The sequence below is a fragment of the Lipotes vexillifer genome, unplaced genomic scaffold (assembly GCF_000442215.2).
Source record: "Lipotes vexillifer unplaced genomic scaffold, Lipotes_vexillifer_v1.1 scaffold555, whole genome shotgun sequence".
Classification (NCBI taxonomy): Eukaryota; Metazoa; Chordata; class Mammalia; order Artiodactyla; family Lipotidae; genus Lipotes; species Lipotes vexillifer.
In genome coordinates, this window is record NW_006772693.1 from 244,700 (window position 1) to 268,335 (window position 23,636).

The 23,636-nt window shown below is 40.0% G+C and overlaps 1 protein-coding gene across 1 annotated transcript in view; it reads left to right on the forward strand.

Moving 5' to 3' along the window:
* The window catches only part of HECW2 (HECT, C2 and WW domain containing E3 ubiquitin protein ligase 2), a 246,869-nt gene that overhangs the window by 149,727 nt on the left and 73,506 nt on the right, over positions 1-23,636 (forward strand). The window contains exons 14-16 of the mRNA XM_007447815.1: positions 11,310-11,444; positions 14,738-14,840; positions 16,774-16,870. Of these exons, the coding sequence (XP_007447877.1) occupies positions 11,310-11,444; positions 14,738-14,840; positions 16,774-16,870 (335 nt within the window). The remainder of the gene's footprint in view (positions 1-11,309; positions 11,445-14,737; positions 14,841-16,773; positions 16,871-23,636) is intronic.

Here is a 23,636-nt window from a genome sequence, read left to right on the forward strand (position 1 = left end):
CTCCCTTCCTTCCCTCCCTCCCTCCCTTCCTCCCTCACCTTTTTTTTTTTGCGGTACACAGGCCTCTCACTGCCCTGGCCTCTCCCATTGCGGAGCACAGGCTCCGGATGCGCAAGCTCAGCGGCCATGGCTCACGGGCCCAGCCACTCCGCAGCACATGGGATCTTCCCAGACCGGGGCATGAACCCGTGTCCCCTACATCGGCAGACGGACTGTCAACCACTGTGCCACCAGGGAAGCCCCCTTCTCATTTTTAATTTGGAGGATTTGAGGAAATTATGCTGCTGTGGATCAGGATTCCTGGATCCATCGCTGTCTTTCTGATCTAACTTCTACAAACCTCAGTTTTCTCTAAACTGAGGGCTAGTAACCTGTCCTGTCTAGCTCCTGGGGCTGTGGTTGGCATCCACTTAGATAATCACAGGATTACAAATGGAAGAAAAACAATTAGGATTATAATTAAACAACTTCTTCAGTAATTGACTTATTATTACCTATACTGTAGAAGATAAAAGCAGTACAATTACAAGCCTGTAGAGGTTTATGACTTAGTTTGGGGAAAGCAAAATATGGATTATTCAAACACCTACAAAATAAAATGGACCATACAGCACACTAAGCCAGGAATGCTACTCACTTGGTTATTCCTACCCAGCTCTCCAAAATCTTGATTTGAATGGTTAGGTAGAAGCAAGAATCTACAGTAAGTAGAACAACAACTAAAGAGTTTCATCAGTTTAGACTTTTATAAAAATGATAAAGATTTGTTATTGATGGTTAAATCCTTACTCTAATGGGAAATACACAATGACATAAAAGATACACTGAAGAATTAGTGTCAGTGTCCCATTCCTCCTCTTAACAAACAGCTGATCTCCCTTAACTGAGGTGGTCCAACAGAATAATTTTGTCACAACAGGGTTCCTTTTGTTGTTCTTGTTCTTTTTGTCCACATTGTTCTTGACCACTGCTCGGTAGTCTGCCCTCGAGTGTTTGCTTCTGCCTGAAACCTGTGTAACAACCCAGAGCATTTTCTGTTTCTCTGCTATGAGTGCTCTGTTTATTGTGGTCACTCTGGTAGATTTGTTCTCTTGCTAGATTAGTGGTCTTCTACTCTGGTGGTTGCAATCTCCATAAGCTATGGTCACGAAGATAGTGTTTTAAAAACATCCTTAGCCAGATAAGTAACTCTCTTTTTAGAACTGGGACTGAAATCAGATCCACACATTTGCACAGAATCATGCACTTCCTGTGTAAAGCCACTAAGCACCCCTTGCCCAGACCATTTTACCCCTAATGCCTCTTATTTGGATTATAAAAGAACAGAACATGCATCATGCACTAGTATAGGTATAGAAAGACTTATTTCTGGCATGGGATACCTGGAGAGTTTTCATAGTAAAGATTGGATTTGAACTGAACCCTGAATGATGAGTAGGATTTTTTTTTTTTTTTTTTTTTTTTTTTAGCGGAACGCGGGCCTCTCACTGCTGTGGCCTCTCCCGTTGCGGAGCACAGGATCCGGACACGCAGGCTCAGCGGCCATGGCTCACGGGCCCAGCCGCTCCGCGGCATGTGGGATCCTCCCGGACTGGAGCATGAACCCGTGCCCCCCCGCATCGGCAGGCGGACTCTCAACCACTGCGCCACCAGGGAAGCCCAATGAGTAGGATTTTGATAAAATTAGATTGTGGAGAAGAGAAAATTTGGAATGGGAAAGGAAGGAAAACACCCAAAGTAAAGACGAGGAAAAAGGAACACACTGGGGGGGTATGTTTGGTTCCTTTGAAGAAGTAATGGGTTTCCTTTGCTGTGCAAAAGCTATTAAGTTTCATTACGTCCCATTTGTTTATTTTTGTTTTTATTTCCATTTCTCTAGGAGGTGGGTCAAAAAGGATCTTGCTGTGATTTATGTTATAGAGTGTTCTGCCCATGTTTTCCTCTAAGAGTTTTATAGTGTCTGGCCTTACATTTAGGTCTTTAATCCATTTTGAGTTTATTTTTGTGTATGGTGAAACTTAAAAGCCTTTGCATAGCAAAGGAAACCATAAACAAGATGAAAAGACAACCCTCAGAATGGGAGAAAATGTTTGCAAACGAAGCAACTGACAAAGGATTAATCTCCAAAATTTACAAGCAGCTTATGCAGCTCAATATCAAAAAAACAAACAACCCAATCCAAAAATGGGCAGAAAACCTAAATAGACATTTCTCCAAAGAATATATACAGATTGCCAACAAACATATTAAAGGATGCTCAACATTACTAATCATTAGAGAAATGCAAATCAAAACTACAATGTGGTATCACCTCACAGCAGTCAGAATGGCCATCATCAAAAAAATCTACAAACAATAAATCCTGGAGGGGGTGTGGAGAAAAGGGAACCCTCTTGCACTGTTGGTGGGAATGTAAATTGATACAGCCACTATAGAGAACAGTATGGAGGTTCCTTAAAAAACTAAAAATAGAACTACCATACAACCCAGCAATCCCACTACTGGGCATGTACCCTAAGAAAACGATAATTCAAAAAGAGTCATGTACCACAGTATTCATTGCAGCTCTGTTTACAATAGCCAGGACATGGAAGCAGCCTAAGTGTCCATCGACAAATGAATGGATAAAGAAGATATGGCTCATATATACAATGGAATATTGCTCAGCCATAAAAAGAAATGACATTGAGTTATTTGTAGTGAGATGGATGGACCTAGAGACTGTCATACAGAGTGAAGTAAGTCAGAAAGGGAAAAACAAATACTGTGTGCTAACACATATATATGGAATCTAAAAAAAAAAAATGGTTCTGAAGAACCTAGGGGCAGGACAGGTATAAAGATGCAGATGTAGAGAATGGACTTGAGGACACGGGGACGGGGAAGGGGGAAGGATAAGCTGGGACGAAGTGAGAGAGTGGCATGGATATATATATACACTACAAATGTAAAATAGATAGCTAGTGGGAAGAAGCCGCATAGCACAGGGAGATCAGCTCAGTGCTTTGTGACCACCTAGAGGGGTGGGATGGGGGGGTGGGATAGGGAGGGTGGGAGGGAGACGCAAGAGGGAGAAGATATGGGGATATATGTATATGTATAGCTGATTCACTTTGTTATACAGCAGAAACCAACACACCATTGTAAAGCAATTATACTCCAATAAAGATGTATAAAAAAACAAAACAAAGAAAAAAGGACTTCCCTGGTGGTGCAGTGGTTAAGAACCCACCTGCCAATGCAGGGGACATGGGTTCAAGCCCTGGTCTGGGAATATCCCACATGCTGTGGAGCAATTAAGCCTGTGTGCCACAACTACTGAGCCTACACTCTATAGCTGACGAGCCACAACTACTGAGCCCACGTGCCACAACTGCTGAAGCCCGCATGCCTAGAGCCTGTGCTCCACAACAGGAGAAGCCACCGCAATGAGAAGCCTGCGCACTGCAACTAAGAGTAGCACCCGCTCGCCACAACTAGAAAAAGCCCGCGCACAGCAATGAAGACCCAATGCAGCCAAAAAGAAAGAAATAAATAAAATTAAGAGGAAAAAAAAGGAAGTAATGGGAACATTTTGAGAGACCCTGTATTACACACACACACACACACACACACACACACACACACACACACACACACACACACAGATCCACTCCAAAACCCAGCAGCTTGAGACCCAAGAAAACGCCAATGTCCCAACTCAGTCAGGCCAAGGCAATTCCCTCTTACTCAGCCTTTTGACCTTCAATTGATTGGATGCGGTCCACCCACATTAGGGAGGATGATCTGCTTAACTCAGTCTACTGATTGAAAGGTGAATCTCATCCAGGAACACACTCACAGACACATCGGAATAATGTTTGGCCAAATGTCTGGGCACCCAGTGGCCCAGTTAAGTTGACACATAAAATTGACAATCACAGACCGATATCAATGGAGTAAAATCAGTGGAAGCACCACTACAGAGGGTTAAGGATAACAGAGAGAATGATACAAAATGACATGGACAATTAGAAAAATATTACAAAGCTTGATATTTCTTATTAGTAAGTTTATATAATGGACTTACCATTTGGTTTAATTTTTAAGAAAAGTGTTTATTTTTGACTCCCCTTTCAGATGTTAAATATGGAATAACTTTTTTCCTGCCTCTTTCTTTTGTACTCTCAAACAGTATTAACACAGGGTGCTTTCCCCAGTTCATTCTACTTGAGCCTAAACTGAAACTTTGAACTTTAAAAGTGATATAAACGTCATGGGCTCTTTAAATGAAAATGTAAAACGGTAACCATCTCCTTATTTAAAGTGAAATGTCTCTTCCCATAGTTTCTTGTGTTTTTCCCTACCAAAAAACACTTGCTATAATATCACCCAGCTAAACTGACATCCACCTCTAAAGCCAAGCTTTCTAACTCTAGGGGTTTGTGACTTTGGATGTCACATCGGGGATCTGAGTATCAGTATGGTCCAAATATTCAACTTCGATGACCATGGCAAGTAGGAGTTATGGTTATGAGGATAGATTTTTTAGAAGAGAACAAATATTTGTACAGTGAAAGTTACCACAGTCAGAGCCTACTTGAGGATTCTCATTTTACCAGATGCTAATAGCTTATGTGGCTGTAGAACTTGCCCCAGTGATGACATAGACTTTGGTTTCAGTCCCACATGAAGCTGATGGCCACAGTTTATTGGGTCAGGTTCATCTTAATGAGTAAAATACAACTTAATATTTGGAGGTTTCAAGTGAATCCCAAAAGTCTCTTAGCAGAATAAGTTCTACACTGAAAAATATATTTTTCATTCATTAGAGCAGTATATTAGTTATTTTTGTGACATGTCTCTTTAATTGCTTTGGAACAACTAATACCTCTTTGTGGTGGTTATCTGGTTTAATCACCTCCAGTTACACAGCAATCCAGGTAGAGACGAAAGTAAACTCTAAATTTACAAATAACACATAGTTTTTAGAGTATCTCTTGCTTATTTTTCAGGGGGTACAATCTTGTTAGACCAAAAAGTAACCCAGTAGAGGCAGAGGTGAAGAATCCTTCCAGGGCAGTATATACCTTTCAGAATTAGAGAATAAAACAGAGGTTGGTTTTGTGAATGTATTTTTGAGTAAAATGCTAAACTCATGGAATATTGAAGGAATTGCCCAAGTATGAAGATGGCCTTTGCCTTTTATCTTTAAACAGTTGTCCTCTGACCAGCACTGAATCTTTTTAAAAAATGTAGAGTACTATTTTAAAATTTCATGGCAATGCCCTTCTATTCTACCTGAAGTGTGCTGATTTGGATAACTCCATCCTTGGTCTTCTGCAGTGACGTGCTGATAAATGCTTAGCAACCAGCTCCTCAGGGACGGTGGGGAGGAGGGCTGATCTGTAGCATTTGCCATTTTCCATGTGGTAAATTCTCCCACCATAGCCAATTTCAGGCTGCCAGTATCATCATCAACCAGCTTGAGAATTCCTTGAGATTTCACCATCAGCTCCTGTAAGCTGGCCCATGCCATCCCCAGCATGTCACTGGCTCCCCTATATTATACTTCTAACACCTAAATACCACTACTCCCAATACATAAAATACCACCCCCCTCCCTTTGCTAACATTTTACATCTGAAGTTTTGGGGATGTTTTACTTATCCACGGTGCCATGTGTCCCTGTTTTCTTCCTAGCAACTTTAGGTCTCTGATCACAGCAGTTTAACAAAACAACCTTCTTTAACTTTTTTGTTATTGATAGATGTCATGAGATATTTGGGACCACTCACTCCTTCAGATGAACCAAATGTTAGAAAATGTTAGCATGACTATTTTTTAGTTACAATAAACTCTCCTATTCAGTGCTTTTCATCTCCAGTATTGGTAATGGAGTTCTGTCTGGGATATAATATAGAGAAAATGATAGCATGTTTATTCCTTATAATTGGGGAAATACTAGAGAGGGGACCAGGAGCTGAGATTTATATTATGGAAGGGAGACAATGCATGAGTAAATTACAATCTTTATAAAAATTAAAGTAGATTACAATGAACTTTTTGAGCATTTTAAGACTTTATAGAGTTGAGAAACTAGAAGTTAGAACAGATTCAATATGCAGTGCTGCTGTCTTTTAAATTATTGTTCTTTCATTGTTTCCATAACTCTTTAGAGAAAGAAAGATCTGATGATGTCTTTCTGTAGCATAGTTACAAGTGCTTTTTGTTTTATTTTGTTTACATGGTCTTTTAATACGGATTCCTGGTTTGGCAAAATGTTAAGTGGAAACAATTTCAAACTTCTGTAACTTAGATTTCTTGAGCCTGAGGTTGGTATTTCTTCACAAATACTGATGGCTTTTTCTTTTCTTAAAATAATAGAAGCTTAAAAAAAAGAATTGTGTAAAGAGAGAAGTGTATTTTGTTTGGCCTCACTAATATGGGCTCCATCCAGCCCATATTTTCTGACTCTGATCATGCCCTGAAGCAGCGAAAGGGTAGCAGTTTTTAAAATGAGATTTGAATTTGGGTATTTGCATTCCTTTCAGTTTTTGATTATATTGTTAGCCCTAGTTGGTCCAGCACTGGGAAGCTTGAGTGAATTTCCTTAATGAAACTTAACAGTAGGGAATCTATGTTCAAAATTTGCTTTGCTAGTGGCTAATCTGAAAAAGACTCCTCTTTTGATACAATTGCTTTTTTAAATGTGGTCTGCCTTCTCAACATACTGTTTATTCAGACAGTATTTATTTGTTTTTGGGTTTTTTTTTTTTTGCGGTATGCGGGCCTCTCACTGCTGTGGCCTCTCCCGCTGCGGAGCACAGGCTCCGGACACACAGGATCAGCGGCCATGGCTCACGGGCCCAGCCGCTCCACAGCACATGAGATCCTCCTGGACCGGGGCACGAACCCACGTCCCCTGCATCAGCAGGCAGACTCTCAACCACTGCGCCACCAGGGAAGCCCCCAGACAGTATTTATTGATACACGGTAGACAATTTCATAAATAAAGGCAAGCTATTCAAGAATGGTGACATAAAAAAATAAATGGTGACCCAAATTAAATTTTTTAAAAAAGGAATAGGTCAACTTCATTACTGGCTTGAACTAGTTAGGACATCCTATGGGAAAGTGATCCACTTTTGTGACATAATCGATTTGTGCGTTACAAATAGAAATGTCAAGCCTAAAATTTGCACTGTATTTTTTCTATGCTTTGATCTTTGTTTTAAAGTAGAATACATCTTCCACAACTCAGTTGTGACCTCAGTCATGTCCTTTACGTGGATATAGCAAAGCATCAAGGAAGCCTGTCCAGGGTCACACAGGGAGCGGAGCAGAGCCAAAGCACATGCCAAGGAATTGCCTCTTCGTGCTGCCCTCGGCTAGCGCGTGTGCTAGCTGCGTGGTTTCGATAGTGGTCTTAATTGAGACTTTTCCCCCAAGTACTTGGCAGACTTAAAAAGCACTTGTAAACAGTATACACATTGCATTTACTCTGAAACTGAGCTCCTTGTGGAATACAAATTAGCACCTATGCTCCAGCCACAGCCCACCCTCCAGTAGGGGAGCCGTACAGATTGTGCAGAGGACGTACAGTTTGCTGTCCAGCATCAGTAGCAACCTTTTCAGCACTGAAACAGTGGTGAGGCCCAGCGCTCTAAGTGACAGTTATTGTCGGCCTAATTCAATAAATACTTAAATGCTTTTCTAAAATCAAGTACTATGTGAGGGGAGTGGGAAGAACATCAAAAGGAAAAATAGGAGGCAGAAAGAATGGAAGAAAAAGAAGAGATCTATGAAAAGGACAGGGAGGGGAAAGAGGCACTGCTCACTGGGCTTTGAAGTCAGAAAGATGGATTCAAATCTCAGCTTTATACTTTCCCAACTCTACATTTCACTTAAATCTCGGACTGTTACCCAGCCGTATTAAAGGTGAACAATAATGAGAAATCATTATTTATGAAATAATGAAAATCCTTATTTATAATGGTGGTGGCCGGCTTATGCGTTCTTCTTTGCTGACTTCAGTGCATCAATTAGGGTTTGGTTTGGCTGCATTGTGACAGAGACCTATACAAAGTTTACTATACAAGATTTTAGTCTGTCACATAAAGAAGTTCAGAGGTAGGCAGTCTAGGGCCCTTAAGGTGGTTTCTTAAGTTGTAAGAGCCTTGGCTCCTTACGGCTTTTTATTCAGCCATCCCTCATCTTCAGGGTTCGTTATGGCTGCTGGGGTTTGGCAATTACATCTTTGTTTCAGGGAGCAGAATGGATGAAGTACAGAAGGAGGGCTTTACCTTGTAAAAATCTCCTTGGAAAGGAGTTTTCCAGAAGGATCATGTGACCCTCTGTTTACATCTCATTGACCAGAACTTAATCTAGGCCATACGTACCTACAAGGAGCCTGGGAAGCGTGTGTTCACTTGTTCTCCTTTTTTTTTTTTTTTTTTGAGCTTTGTTTATGGGCTGCAGGGAGAAACACTTAGAAAAATGTCTCGGAAGTTAATACTGTTATTATTAGTAATAATAATATTAACTCACATTTAAGGGGTCTCAGGTACTATGTTCAGAAATTTATATGAACCATCTCATTTTATCTTCCTTTGATGTAGGCTAACGTTATTATACCTATTTAACAGAAAAGAAATTGTAGTTTGAAAAAGTTAAGTAGTTTGCCCAATGTTATGTCACTAATAAGTGGTGGAGCTAGAGCTCAGACCCAGGCTTGTCTTTTTCTAGATCCCAAGCATTTAATCACTGCTTTGTCTCGGACTTCTCAAGTTTTAACTTGATAGTTTATCCGTGTCCACATGAGGTGTTTTAAAACCTTTTATCCTATTTGTGGTATTATAGTCTTCAGCTCTCCACACTTTTCACCACCACCCCAACACACACACACACACACACACACACACACACACTTCTCTCATGTATTTTTCTCAAATCTTTCAGTATTTCTGTGCTTACATAAAAGAATGTGACTTTTAATACTTGGTTAGTTCATTGTCAGTTGTCTTCCTGTATTTTGGTCAGGAGTCTGCTATTCGAGTTTTTGGCAGTTTATTTACTGAGCACTCTCTTTCTCCCAGATGCAGCCCTAAAAGCTATTGGGGAGAACAGGGTGAGTAAGAAAGAGTCCCTACCCTGAAGGCATTTACAGTATAATTTTTTATAGAATGGATTTTAGAGAAGCCTCTTAACGTCAGATTATACTATGACATTCCATGTAAATCACAACAGACCTAGATGTACACACCCATTTGTCCTTATAATTACAAGTCATTCATCGTTACCTCTAAATGACCACCTGTTCCTTCAAAACATTCCTAAGAAATTAGGTAAATAGGCAATTCTATTTTTATACTCTTTGTATTTTCCCCTTAAACGACATGGCTAATATTATTGTTGTAGTAATAAGAGCTTAATCTTAATATATATACATAAAGAGAATATTAAATTGACTATAATACCTATTATGTTGAAATGTATATTAAAAAAAGAATTTCTATTTTATGACATTTTAAAAAGTGGCAGAAATAATATACATACAAGTGTATTAGAAGCTCAAATCAAATGGGGACTAGTGTCACATTTGAGACCAGAGCCTGCCAATACAAGCCTGTGTAGGGTTTATTGTTGGTGTACGTTTTTACAAGATCAGAGAAGAAAGATATTCCACCTGATAGGTTATGGAAAAGGGAGCATTACCCAGGGATGTGAGGTTGGTGACTCCGTCCTACAAAACTTCCATTTAATCCAGTCTTTGTACCTGGAAATCGGATATCGAGAGAAGGGACAGACAAGGATTCTTGTTCTGGCCATTTCTCTGCTTTGTTTCTAGTGCACATTCTGCTTAAAGTTATTTTTTTTTAAAGAAGTCATTTTTCCCCCTATTTGGGAGCTACTTACAAATTCTTTTGCTCTGTTTCCTGATTATCTGCAGAAACATTTTGTTTCATAATGGAAAGGTGAATTTTTAATCAGCATAAATATACCATCTGCCCCTGGGATTTGCCTAGATGCATTCATTCCTAGTCTTTAAGGTACTTTGTTAACAGAGCTCCATCAGTTCTTTTTTGCTTAGGTTATTTGGCATATATCATGTGTCCTGACATTTATCAGGAATGAGTCTCCAGGCTCTCCTAATAGTCCTTTTTATCTTGACCTAATTAACTTTATCTGATCATGGAAAACTTTTATTTTCTAATTATCCTTGAGATGATGGGCTTCATTATTTCCTTGAATGAATTTTACATTGCAAACTTAACACCATTTTGTTCCTAATGATAATGAAAAATAGCACTTACATCGAGTTTTAGAATTAAACAAACAGAATTTTTAAAGGCCTTTCTACATTACATGCAATCCTTACTGCAAAACTGAGGGAAATGGTTTATGCTCACTCATGGTTTCATGTCACAAGGGATTCTGCAGTAAACATGACAGACATGGTTTCCTCCTTCCTATCACTTTATGGTAGAGAAATGTTTATTATGAATGAAGGAGGCATGTTTTTATAAGAAATCTATAGCCCAGAGAACTTAAGTGTCTTGCCCTGAGTCATTGTATGTGATAGAATTTATCTGGGTGTGTGATCAATGACCAAACTGGAAAGGAAGTAAGAAGGAGATTGTAAAGAGTCTTGGAAAACTGACCAAAGGGTTGGACTGTTTTTTGTATAAATAATAGGTAGCCATTAGAGGCTTTGGATTGGAGTGGAAATGTAGTCAAAGCTTTTAGAAAAAAAATTCTGATAGTGAGGTGCCATTCAGTGAATAAGGTTGTAGAGATGTGGAACAACTGAGAAACTATTAATAATTATATGTTTAAGAGAAATCCCTGAAATAATGGAATGAATGATAGGCCGGGATGGGACAAATAGAGGAGACACTATAATGAGAACATGGGGAAGGACTTGGTAGCTGATTACATAGAAGGAAAAGAGAAGTCAATGATGTTTGAAGAAAAACTTGGTAATAACCGATAGCAGTAAGAGCAAAGAGCATCAGTTAAGAGAAGCCCAAGTGTCCATTCAGGGGGCTTCTTTCTAAGATCCTATCTTTGATGACTGTATTTCCTAAAGCCAGGAACAATGTTCCTTCCTGCCGTCTTCATTCTGCATCCAATCTAAGCGTTGCTTCCTCTCTTCTGGTCTGTCCTGAGGGAAGAAGGAGAAATTCTCCCGAAGATTTGAAATTACGAGAAAACGGAGCGAAGGTTTTCACTCCAAAGTGGGTCTTTCCCTGCATGTGTGAAATGATAGGACCGCTAGACAGGTGTGTGCCATGTACGGAGTGTTGACTGAGTGGGTTGCTTCCTAGGCATTTTTTGTCGACCACAACTCGCGTACCACCACTTTCATCGATCCCCGGCTCCCGCTTCAGAGCAGCAGACCCACGAGCGCACTGGTGCATCGACAGCACCTGACCAGGCAGCGCAGCCACAGCGCAGGCGAGGTGAGTCCCGAGCCTTAGCGACTGACCTGTTGGCTGATAGAAGCACGGGATGTGGGGTTTATGGAATCGTGCTGGCTCTTTCTTATTGTATTGTTTTTCTAGTTTGATTTAGAGACTATCATTTGGAGGCTGAAAGTGTTGGAATGTTAATGGGGCTTCTCTGGAAACTCATAGAGCCTAAATTACAGGTTTAAAAAGTAGGACATGTGAGGAAAGGTTGAAGAAATTAGAGATTTAGAAAAAAAAAATTCAGTGGATGGTGAGAGGGAATTCATAATGCAATACAGTGTTCAAGAGAGGATGATGATGAGCCCTTTTGCATACCTAAGAGCAGCTTCATAGGAAGAAATGAATGTAACTTTTTTAGGGGATTAAAATTAGGTTAAAGATAGGGAAGTTTCTTAAGTGAGGATTGCTGGATTAGATTAAAATCTTCGGCCAATGCTATGGGGTTGTGGCATCCTCACTAATATTCTTTAAAGTTAGGATATGTATGAGGGTTGATTTATGTACTCTTAAGTGCTCAGAGAAAATGGGTGGCATTAAGAATTACTAAAAGCTCTACCGTACTCTATTATACTTTGCTAGTTTGCAGTGTCCCGTGGTAACCACATGAGGGCTCTCTAATAATCTAACCAGAAAAAAAAAGAAAGAAAAAGAAAAAAGAGAAAAGAAATAATCTCTTCCTGTTTCCCTTTTTCTGTAGCAGGTTAAATAAATAAAACAGGAATGTTTTAGGTCACATATTTTCTCCTTAATACAGACTTATGCTTTGAATGTCATATATTATCACTTGATATACATTGTTTCTAAAAATTCCCTTCGACAAGAAGAATTAAGATTCTTTTCCTGCATGCCTTTTCCACGTTGCATCTATGTGCATATCATATTTTCAGTATTATATTGTATGTCAAATATTTTTGTAGCTTCTATTATAAGAAAAGATTATGAATGTAATAAATAACTGGATTTGATTCATCAAAATTCCACTCTTGGAATTTCCCCTCATGATTTACATACTGGCTCTAATGATTATGTGTGTTTGCTGGTTGTAAGTGAAGACATAGAAGAGTACACACGAGAAGCTCACATAAAAGTGATATATAAATCTATTGCAGGATGAGGTATGCACAAAAATATTCATGTTTTATGAGTAGCTAATAAATCTCTACCTGGCTGTCATATAAAACGTTAGTGGTGAACTGGATGATGCTAATAGCATTCATCTAAAAAGCAGAACAGACCTCTCACCTTTGGACTTTGTGCGTGATATGTAGCATATTAGGGCCCTGCCTGGTTTTATCACGCAACCAGTGCACTTTAGATGCTTGCCTTATTTGACTTCACAATGTGCCACTGGCTGTTCAGTCTGATCAGGACTACGTGCATGAGATTAGTAGCTATACTTACATTTTCTTTCAACTCCTCTGCCTCAGAACTTGAATTATTTTCATGGTCTAGCAGTAGAGATACTAAGGTACACATTAAAATTTGAATGAGGACTTCTCTTCTTATTGACGGAAACTGAGCAGTGGAACAGAGACGACCCCATAAAGACTCAACATTCAGTCTCAGCGTTGTTAAACCCTTGAGGGGAATGTGCTTTCTGGCCCAGCTGTCGGAAGCACGCACAGCCTGCAGTAACACACAACGTTTATCACGGCTTGCCCACTGATAATGGTCTGGTTTGAAGAAGCAGGGTGTCAAGGAGAAGACCTTTGGCTGTTGTGGGAAATGATGACACAAGGCAACTTACTGACAGGAGGGAAAGTATATGTTGGTAGATTGAAATGATAAGTTTGGTGACTGACAAGCTATAGTTAATGATTGAATCTCTCCCAAGAGGAGCTGACTTCATTTCTCAGAGCCAATAACTCAAGAGAAGCAGAGTGGGAAATTTCTGGTTACATTCACAAGTCTTCCCAGCCATTCTCTTAGACTTATTTAGCAAATATTCCAGGTAGTAGAAGTTTTGGTATCTCTTCCATCCAACAAATGAATACTTACTAAACACCCGTAGTGTAGAAACGTGGTTGGTATGAGGGAAACAAGTAAATAATGTATGTTCCTGTGTTCTTATTAAGGAGAGAATATATAAAACTAACCATAATCCAGATGAATAACAATACAAGCAAAAAATGCTTTATAGACTGTTAATAACGGCAGCTGCTTTAGAAATGTACCCCGAGTGCTGTGGGTGCTCAGAGAAGGTGGCATTTAATTTCAGCTTGAAGGGAAGGGAAGGCTTCATCGAGGAGGGGCTGTTTGAGCTACACATTGAAGAATGAGTGAGAACATTCTTGAAGGATAAACAAGCAGTCGAGGGTGGGGACGATATTTCCAGCTTTAGGGCCTTTAGAAAAACCCTCACTGAACACCTAACGGATGCAGTATGATAAAATGGTTGTGAGGGTTTGAATGGGTGGGAGTAGAAACTGTATCTTAAAAGTACCAATTTATAAATCCAGGAGGTTGTTTTGCCTTTTGTTCTCTTATTTGACTGTTCTACTGTTGTCTTAAAAGACTTCTGTAGTATGGGGGAAAAATGCTAAAACAGAAGCTAAAGCAGTGTTAGTGTTTTCTGGTAAGATTATTAATGGGCGTTTTTATTTATCTCCTTGTATGTATGAGTTTCTAAGCCTATAATCAGTATGTAACTAATTCAGGTTGGGGCAACCCTATTTAGCTCCTCCACACCTGCTGTGATTAGCTTGCTGGTGTGGGAGGTTCAAACCAGAAAAAGCTGTTGTACTGGGTGCTCTAATAGGCATGTAAAATTGCTTCTGAGGAGATAATATCCAACTCGGAAACCCACGTGAAAACTGCTGCTCTTCAACCCCTCCTCTGCTGAGGCAGGGAATTCCCTGACCTGCCTTGGCCAAAAGAAGGTATATCCTGGCACTGCCCGATGAATTTTGTACCACCCAAGTGTTCCCTCTGATTGTACTTTTGTAGGTTTGTGTTTTGTCAGGTAGAAGTTATTCCTGAGGAACAGGTATTCAGCATCTACATCCCCAAGAGGTGTAGGCATTTTGAGCTACTCCTGTACCACTTGGTCAACAGTTACTGCCCTGGCCCCTCTCAGGGACATTATACCCCAACCCATCCCCTCAATTCAGCAACTGAAGCAGAGCTTTTGAGAGTCCTGTGTCAGCTCTTCAGCTAGCCTCTGTTCTGATCAGTTGGTACTTAACAATGCTCATTGTCAAGTGTTCTGAACAACTTGGCTTGGGGTACTGATGTAAAGTATTCTAGGATTTGGTGCAGAACAAAAACACTGCTTGTGTTTGCAGGTAGGAGAAGATTCTCGACATGCAGGACCACCAGTTCTTCCCAGGCCATCGAGTACGTTCAATACAGTCAGTAGGCCACAGTACCAGGACATGGTTCCAGTGGGTATGTCATCTCTTTCCTAAAGTCTTTATCTTTGCTTTTCATGTCAGTGTGTACCATGCATTCTCTGCTGATACACTTCCCTATTGTCAGCCTGCTACATTTGCCCTGTACTGAAAAACTGCTGCATTATCCCTAAAAAATCGATTTGAGTCTCAAAACACTTATGTCTTGTAAAATCCTATAGGATGAGAATTTTTTCTACTACTCTACCTTACCTGAGTAGAACTATTATATTAGATTGTTGAAGTGAAGGAAAAATAAGTTCTTAAGGCAGCTGTATTGTGTGGTCATTTTAAATTAGGCATTTGGACAAGCATTTATTTAGTGTATATCTTAATGCTTGAGACAGAGTTTAAAAGGTGTGTGAGCCTCACAAAATAAGAAAGCGATGATGGCACATTCTTAAGGGGTTTTGTAGCAAATGCAAGACAGCAAAAGTCTCCAAAATTGTAAAATAAAAATAAATGAATGTAGGCAAATTGGCCTAAAGAACAACTTGAGTTGTTAGTAAAATGATGAGGTTGAAGTAGATCAGTTTCCAAACCTAGAGCCCCTAAGGCAGGTGGAGTGGACAGACTGGCAGGAGGCCAGATGGGCTCCCTGTTCCATCTTAAATTTGAGCAGCTCTCCATTTGTCTGGTTTTGCTTTAAAATTTTTACTTTTTTAAGAAAGACTTTACCATGAAATATAATGCAGTGCCCATGTCCTAAAAGGTTCGACAGTCACTGAATAAGAAGAAACCTTGGGTAGAAATTGAACAGTCTATGTTTTCTTATGCTGTTACTCATATGATACTAAATGCTGCACATAGAATTTTAAAGTACTATAAAATTGTGGTTTAAAAATTTATCTAGTCTCTGATCTTAGATAGAATGTAAAAACTGCTGACAAAACCTCAATTATAAAAATGTTTTTATTATTTATATGTGGTGAAATGTGCAGTTAGGGACACTTTGAGTTTGACAGTGGGATTCCATGTTAGCAGATAGTATTTTTTTTTAATTTTATTTACATTTTACTAAAATTAGCATGATGCAGCTAAAATTTCAATTGACAAATGTCTAGAGAATTATATTTCTTCTGAGTGATATTTTGTTAAAGTAAGGCATGTTTCTTGATCATATTTATGAGCACAAGAGTATTGACTGAACTAGGATCTCTGATGTTTGAGAATTCAGACACTCAGTTCTGTAATTAAATATATCTGTATTTTTGATTATAAATAAATGTAATCAAGATGAATTATCTTAAGTAAGCAAATTACTTTCTTGACAAAAGAGTATTAACAGAGCCTTTAGTAAACGTTAATTAAATTTAAAGTTTCTGTAAACATTAGCCAGGCTTGACTAAGATATAGATTTTTCCCTTTAAAATATTATGTACATAATTGATGATGCTGGTTGTATTGTAGCTGTTGGTGTAGTTGGTTTGGTAAAGAGCTACCCTGTGGCTTAATGGCATTTATTTCCACATAGAATGTGGGAATGTTTTGCCTCTGCATATTGGTAGTTGCTGCTGGCAACTACGGTATTTTAGCAACTCTTGCTCTACCTCTTCACCTCTGTAGGTGGCTGACATTTGATCAGAAGATGGTTTTCCATTTTTAACAATTGCTTATAAGGTTGATTTTAGTAAGCAGTAGCATAAAACAATCAGTATCTAGAATCTTGTTGGTGATCTCATCTTGCAATTTGATAATAAATATGGCTCATCAGATGAGTTTAATGAGTGCTTAAGTCAGTTATACCTAACAGATCTAAGTCCAATACTCATATAACAGGATAGACACAAATTAGAATTTAAGCATCTATAGTGGCTCTATGACTTTGAATACAAGGAATATTAACCAGAAAAACAAAACTTAAAAAGTCTGGATTTATGTGCATAAAATAACAGATTTTAAAATATTGTTACATATGTATGTTTTTTCAGCTTACAATGACAAGATTGTTGCATTTCTGCGCCAGCCCAACATCTTTGAAATTCTACAGGAGCGTCAACCTGATCTTACCAGGAATCACTCACTCAGGTAACCATAATATTGGTATTTAATTCAGGTTGCATAAGCCCCAACCATTAAATCTTCAGTAACACTGATAATTGTCTTGGAAATTCACTCTTGCTTTGTGGCATTCTGAACAAAGGCATCTTGTACACAAATACTTTGTTATTAATATCGGGTCAGTGTAGTCCTGGCTTTTCTCTGTTAAGTATGCGGACTGAATGAAACTGACTAAAGAACCTGGAACCAACTTTAAAGAAGAAATATGAAAATTTCACAGCCAAGAATGCATCCTAGATGTGCAGATTATAACAAAAATAATAAGACAGTGCCTATTAGAATGTAACTTGAGTAAACAAAAGTAACATAGAGTTTATTGAATTGAGATTTATAAAATCCTAGACTTGGTATTCACAATTTTCCATAATAAAAACACAGTGGAACCCAAGGAAGAAATCTGATCCTCTCCAGAGCCTAGCATTCCCCTGCAGGAACCCTTTCTTCTAAACAACTCTTCAGTGCATCACACTTTAAGCCCAGTTTTCCTTTCCTGAATACATGCTGTTCCTTTTCCTTGGCAACTCTTCTCTTCTTCTATGTTTGGCAAGATTTTTCTTTTTAAATTCAATGTAAGATGCCCCTCCTTGAAGCCTTTCGGCCCCACTGTGGACTCTCAGGCTCATGATCTAGTGTAGTATTTCTCAACTTTGGTGTGTGTGCTAGGCATCAGAGAGGTGGAGATGGAAAGACGTGGGAGTTTCTGCTGAAAATCCTGCATAACTCAAAGCCCATTTGGTCTACATGCCACGTTAACTGACAGGAATACGTTTGCCCAATGGTGCCATCCTGCCCCATGGCAGTGATTCTCAAATATTGCTCCACTAAGTTGCGTCAAGCTGTTTTTATCAGCATTACTGGGGAGTTTTATAAGGTACAGAATGCCAGGTCTTGCTTCCCCCAACTCCTCTCCCTTCTCTGAATTTATACACTATGTCCTCCCATGCCCTGCCCAGAAATTTAACTCAGGAGGTCTGGGGTAGAGCTCAAGCATTTAATTTCTTAAAACCTCACTGTAGCTGGTTCGGAGTCTCTTCCCTCCGCCGTCACTGAACTGCCCCGGAGCCCGAGGGGAGGGCGGCCTCACTGAGGCTGCCGGCTCTGGAGGGGCCCCACCAGCCAAAGCCGCGACAGTCCTTGGGACTGCGGGCCAGTTGTTTCAACAAGTAACTTAAAGACAAAATGGAAAAACAAAGAGGTTTGTGCCTGAGATCATGTTGATGTGAAACCAGGGATGGCCACCTTGTGCCAGTGAGTACAACTTGGAGGAGCTTCAAGATGGCGGAGGAGTAAGACGCGGAGATCACCTTCCTCCCCACAAATACACCAGAAATACATCTACATGTGGAACAGCTCCTACAGAACACCTACTGAACGCTGGCAGAAGACCTCAGACCTCCCAAAAGGCAAGAAACTCCCCACGTACCTGGGTAGGGCAAAAGAAAAAATTAATTAAAAACAGAGACAATAGAATAGGGACGGCACCTGCACCAGTGGGAGGGAGCCGTGAAGGAGGAAAGGTCTCCACACACTAGGAAGCCCCTTCGCGGGCAGAGATTGGGAGAGATTCCCGCACAGAGGATCGGTGCCGACCGGCACTCACCAGCCCGAGAGGCTTGTGTGCTCGCCCGCCAGGACGGGCGGGACTGCGAGCCGAGGCTCGGGCTTTGGTCGGAGCACAGGGAGAGGACTGGGGTTGGCAGCGTGAACACAGCCTGCAGGGGGTTAGTGCGCCACGGCTGGCCGGGAGGGAGTCTGGGAAAATGTCTGGACCTGCCTAAGAGGCAACAGACTTTTTCTTGCCTCTTTGTTTCCTTGTGCGCGAGGAGAGGGGATTCAGAGCGCCGCTTAAAGGAGCTCCAGAGACCGGCGCGAGCCGCGGCTATCAGCATGGACCCCAGAGACGGGCATGAGACGCTAAGGCCGCAGCTGCTGCCACCAAGAAGCCTGTGTGCGAGCACAGGTCAATATCCACACCTCCCCTCCCAGGAGCCTGTGCAGCCCGCCGCTGCCAGGGTCCCGTGATCCAGAGACAACTTCCCCGGGAAAACGCACGGCGCGCCTCAGGCTGGTGCAACGTCACGCTGGCCTCTGCCGCCGCAGGCTCGCCCCACATTCCGTACCCCTCCCTCCCCCCGGCCTGAGTGAGCCAGAGCCCCCGAATCAGCTGCTCCTTTAACCCCGTCCTGTCTGAGCGAAGAACGGATACCCTCAGGCGACCTACACGCAGAGGAGGGTCCAAATCCAAAGCTGAACCCTCGGAGCTGTGCGAACAAAGAAGAGAAAGGGAAATCTCTCCCAGGAGCCTCAGGAGCCACGGATTAAATCTCCACAATCAACGTGATGAACCCTGCATCTGTGGAATACCTGAATAGAAAACGAATCACCCCAAATTGAGGAGGTGGAATTTGGGAGCAACGTTATATATATATATTTTTCCCTTTTTCTCTCTTTGTGAGTGTGTATGTGTATGCTTCTGTGTGTGATTTTGTCTGTATAGCTTTGCTTTTACCATTTGTCCTAGGGTTCTGTCTGTCGGGTTTTATTTTTATTATTATTACTGGAAAAATTTTTTTCTTAGTAATTTTTTATTTTAATAACTTTATTTTATTTTTATTTTATTTATTTATTTATTTTTTGTGGTATGCAGGCCTCTCACTGTTGTGGCCTCTCATGTTGCACAGCACAGGCTCCTGACGCACAGGCTCAGCGGCCATGGCTCATGGGCCCAGCCGCTCCGCGGCATGTGGGACCTTCCCAGACCGGGGCATGAACCCGTGTCCCCAGCATCAGCAGGCGGACTCTCAACCACTGCGCCACCAGGGAAGCCCTATTTTATTTTGTTATATTTTATTTTATCTTCTTCCTTCTTTCTTTTTTTTCTCCCTTTTATTCTGAGCCGTGTGGAGGAGAGGCTCTTGGTGCTCCAGCCAGGCATCAGGGCTGTACCTCTGAGGTGGGAGAGCCAACTTCAGGACACTGGTCCACAAGAGACCTCCCAGCTCAACATAATATCAAATGGCAAAAATCTCCCAGAGATCTCCATCTCAACACCAACACCCAGCTCCACTCAACAACCAGCACACCACAGTGCAGGACATCCTATGCCAAACAACTAGCAAGACAGAAACACAACCCCATCCATTAGCATAGAGGCTGCCTAAAATCATAATAAGGCCACAAACACCACAAAACACACCACCAGACGTGGACCTGCCCACCAGAAAGACAAGATCCAGCCTCATCCACCACAACACAGGCACTAGTCCCTTCCACCAGGAAGCCTACACAACCCACTGAACCAACCTTAGCCACTGGGGACAGACACCAAAAACAATGGAAACTACGAACCTGTAGCCTGCGAAAAGGAGACCCCAAACACAGTAAGTTAAGCAGAATGAGAAGACAGAAAAACATAGCAGATGAAGGAGCAAGACAAAACCCCACCAGACCTAACAAATGAAGAGGAAATAGGCAGCCTACCTGAAAAAGAATTCAGAATAATGATAGTAAAGATGATCCAAAATCTTCAAAATAGAATGGAGAAAATCACAAGAAATGTTTAACAAGGATCTGGAAGAACTAAAGAGCAAACAAACAATGATAACACAATAAATGAAATGAAAAATTCTCTAGAAGGCATCAATAGCAGAATAACTGAGGCAGAAGAACGGATAAGTGACCTGAAAGATAAAATAGTGGAAGTAATGACTGCAGAGCAGAATAAAGAAAAAAGAATGAAAAGAATTGAGGACAGTCTCAGCAACCTCTGGTACAACATTAAACGCACCAACATTCGAGTTATAACGGTCCCAGCAGAAGAGAAAAAGAAAAAGGGACTGAGAAGATATTTGAAGAGATTATAGTTGAAAACTTCCATAACATGGGAAAGGAAATAGTCAAGTCCAGGAAGTGCAGAGAGTCCCATACAGGATAAATCCAAGGAGAAACATGTCAAGACACATATTAATGAAAGTATCAAAAATTAAATACAAAGAAAATATTTTTAAGGCAGCAAGGGAAAAGCAACAAATAACATACAAGGGAATCCCCATAAGGTTAACAGCTGATCTTTCAGCAGAAACTCTGCAAGCCAGAAGGGTGTGGCAGGACGTATTTAAAGTGATGAAAGGGAAAAACCTACAACCAAGGTTACTCTACCCAGCAAGGATCTCATTCAGATTTACAGACAAGCAAAAGCTAAGAGAATTCAATGCCACCAAACCAGCTTTACAACAAATGCTAAAGGACCTTCTCTAGGCAGGAAACACAAGAGAAGGAAAAGACCTACAATAATAAGCCCGAAACAATTAAGAAAATGGTAATAGGGACATACATATAGATAATTACCTTAAATGTAAATTCATTAAATGCTCCAACCAAAAGACGTAAACTGGCTGAATGGATACAAAAACAGGATCCGTATATATACTGTCTACAAGAGACCCACTTCAGACCTAGGGACACATACAGACTGAAAGTGAGGAGATGGAAAAAGATATTCCATGCAAATGGAAATCAAAAGAAAGCTGGAGTAGCAATTCTCATATCAGACAAACTAGACTTTAAAACAAAGACTATTACAAGAGACAAAGAAGGATACTACATAATGATCAAGGGATCAATCCAAGATGAAGATATAACAATTGTAAATATTTATGCACCCAACATAGGAGCACCTCAATACATAAGGCAAGTATTAACAGTCATAAAAGGTGAAATCGACAGTAACACAATCATAGTAGGGGACTTTAACACCCCACTTTCACCAATGGACAGATCATCCAAAATGAAAATAAATAAGGAAACACAAGCTTTAAATGATACATTAAACAAGATGGACTTAATTGATATTTATAGGACATTCCATCCAAAAACAACAGAATACACATTCTTCTCAAGTGCTCATGGAACATTCTCCAGTATAGATCATATCTTGGGTCACAATTCAAGCCTTGGTAAATTAAAGAAATTTGAAATCATATCAAGTATCTCTTCTGACCACAACGCTATGAGACTAGATATCAATTACAGGAAAAAAACCTGTAAGAAACACAAACATATGGAAGCTAAATAACACACTATTTAATAACCAAGAGATCACTGAATAAATCAAAGAGGAAATTAAAAAAAACCTAGAAACAAATGACAATGAAAATACGACGACCCAAAACCTATGGGATGCAGAAAAAGCAGTTCAAAGAGAGAAGTCTATAGCTATACAAGCCTACATTAAGAAACAAGAAACATCTCAAATAAACAGCCTAATCTTACACGTAAAGCAGTTAGAGAAAGAAGAACAAAAAAAACCCCAAGTTAGCAGAAGGAAAGAAATCATAAAGATCAGATCAGAAATAAATGAAAAAGAAATGAAGGAAACAATAGCAAAGATCAATAAACCTAAAAGCTGGTTCTTTGAGAAGATAAACAAAACTGATAAACCATTAGCCAGACTTATCAAAAAAAAAAGGGCGAAGACTCAAATCAACAGAATTAGAAATGAAAAAGGAGAAGTAACAACTGACACTGCAGAAATACAAAGGATCATGAGACATTACTACAAGCAACTATATGCTAATAAAATGGGCAACCTGGAAGAAATGGACAAATTCTTAGAAATGCACAACCTTCTGAGACTCAACCAGGAAGAAATAGAAAATATGAACAGACCAATCACAAGCACTGATATTGAAACTGTGATTAAAAATCTTTGAACAAACAAAAGCCCAGGACCAGATGGCTTCACAGGCGAATTCTATCAAACATTTAGAGAAGAGCTAACATCTATCCTTCTCAAATTCTTCCAAAATATAGCAGAGGGAGGAACACTCCCAAACTCATTCTATGAGGCCAACATCACTCTGATACCAAAACCAGACAAGGATGTCACAAAGAAAGAAAACTACAGGCCAATATCACTGATGAACATAGATGCAAAAATCCTCAACAAAATACTAGCAAACAGAATCCAGCAGCACATTAAAAGGATCATAAATTATGATCAAGTGGGGTTTATCCCAGGAGTGCAAGGATTCTTCAGTATATGCAAATCAATCAACGTGATATGCCATATTAACAAATTGAAGGAGAAAAACCATATGATCATCTCAATAGATGCAGAAAAAGCTTTCGACAAAATTCAGCACCTGTTTATGATAAAAACCCTGCAGAAAGTAGGCATAGAGGGAACTTGCCTCAACATAATAAAGGCCATATATGAAAAACCCACAGCCAACATCGTCCTCAATGGTGAAAAACTGAAACCATTTCCACTAAGATCAGGAACAAGGCAAGGTTGCCCACTCTCACCACTATTATTCAACATAGTTTTGGAAGTTTTAACCACAGCAGTCAGAGAAGAAAAAGAAATAAAAGGAATCCAAATTGGAAAAGGAGTAAAGTTGTCACTGTTTACAGATGACATGATACTATACATAGAGAATCCTAAAGATGCTACCAGAAAACTACTAGAGCTAATCAATGAATTTGGTAAAGTAGCAGGATACAAAATTAACACACAGAAATCTCTGGCATTCCTATACAGTAATGATGAAAAATCTGAAAGTGAAATTAAGAAAACACTCCCATTCACCATTGCAACAAAAAGAATAAAATATCTAGGAATGAACCTACCTGAGGAGACAAAAGACCTGTATTCAGAAAATTATAAGACACTGATGAAAGAAATTAAAGATGATACAAATAGATGGAGAGATATACCATGTTGTTGTATTAG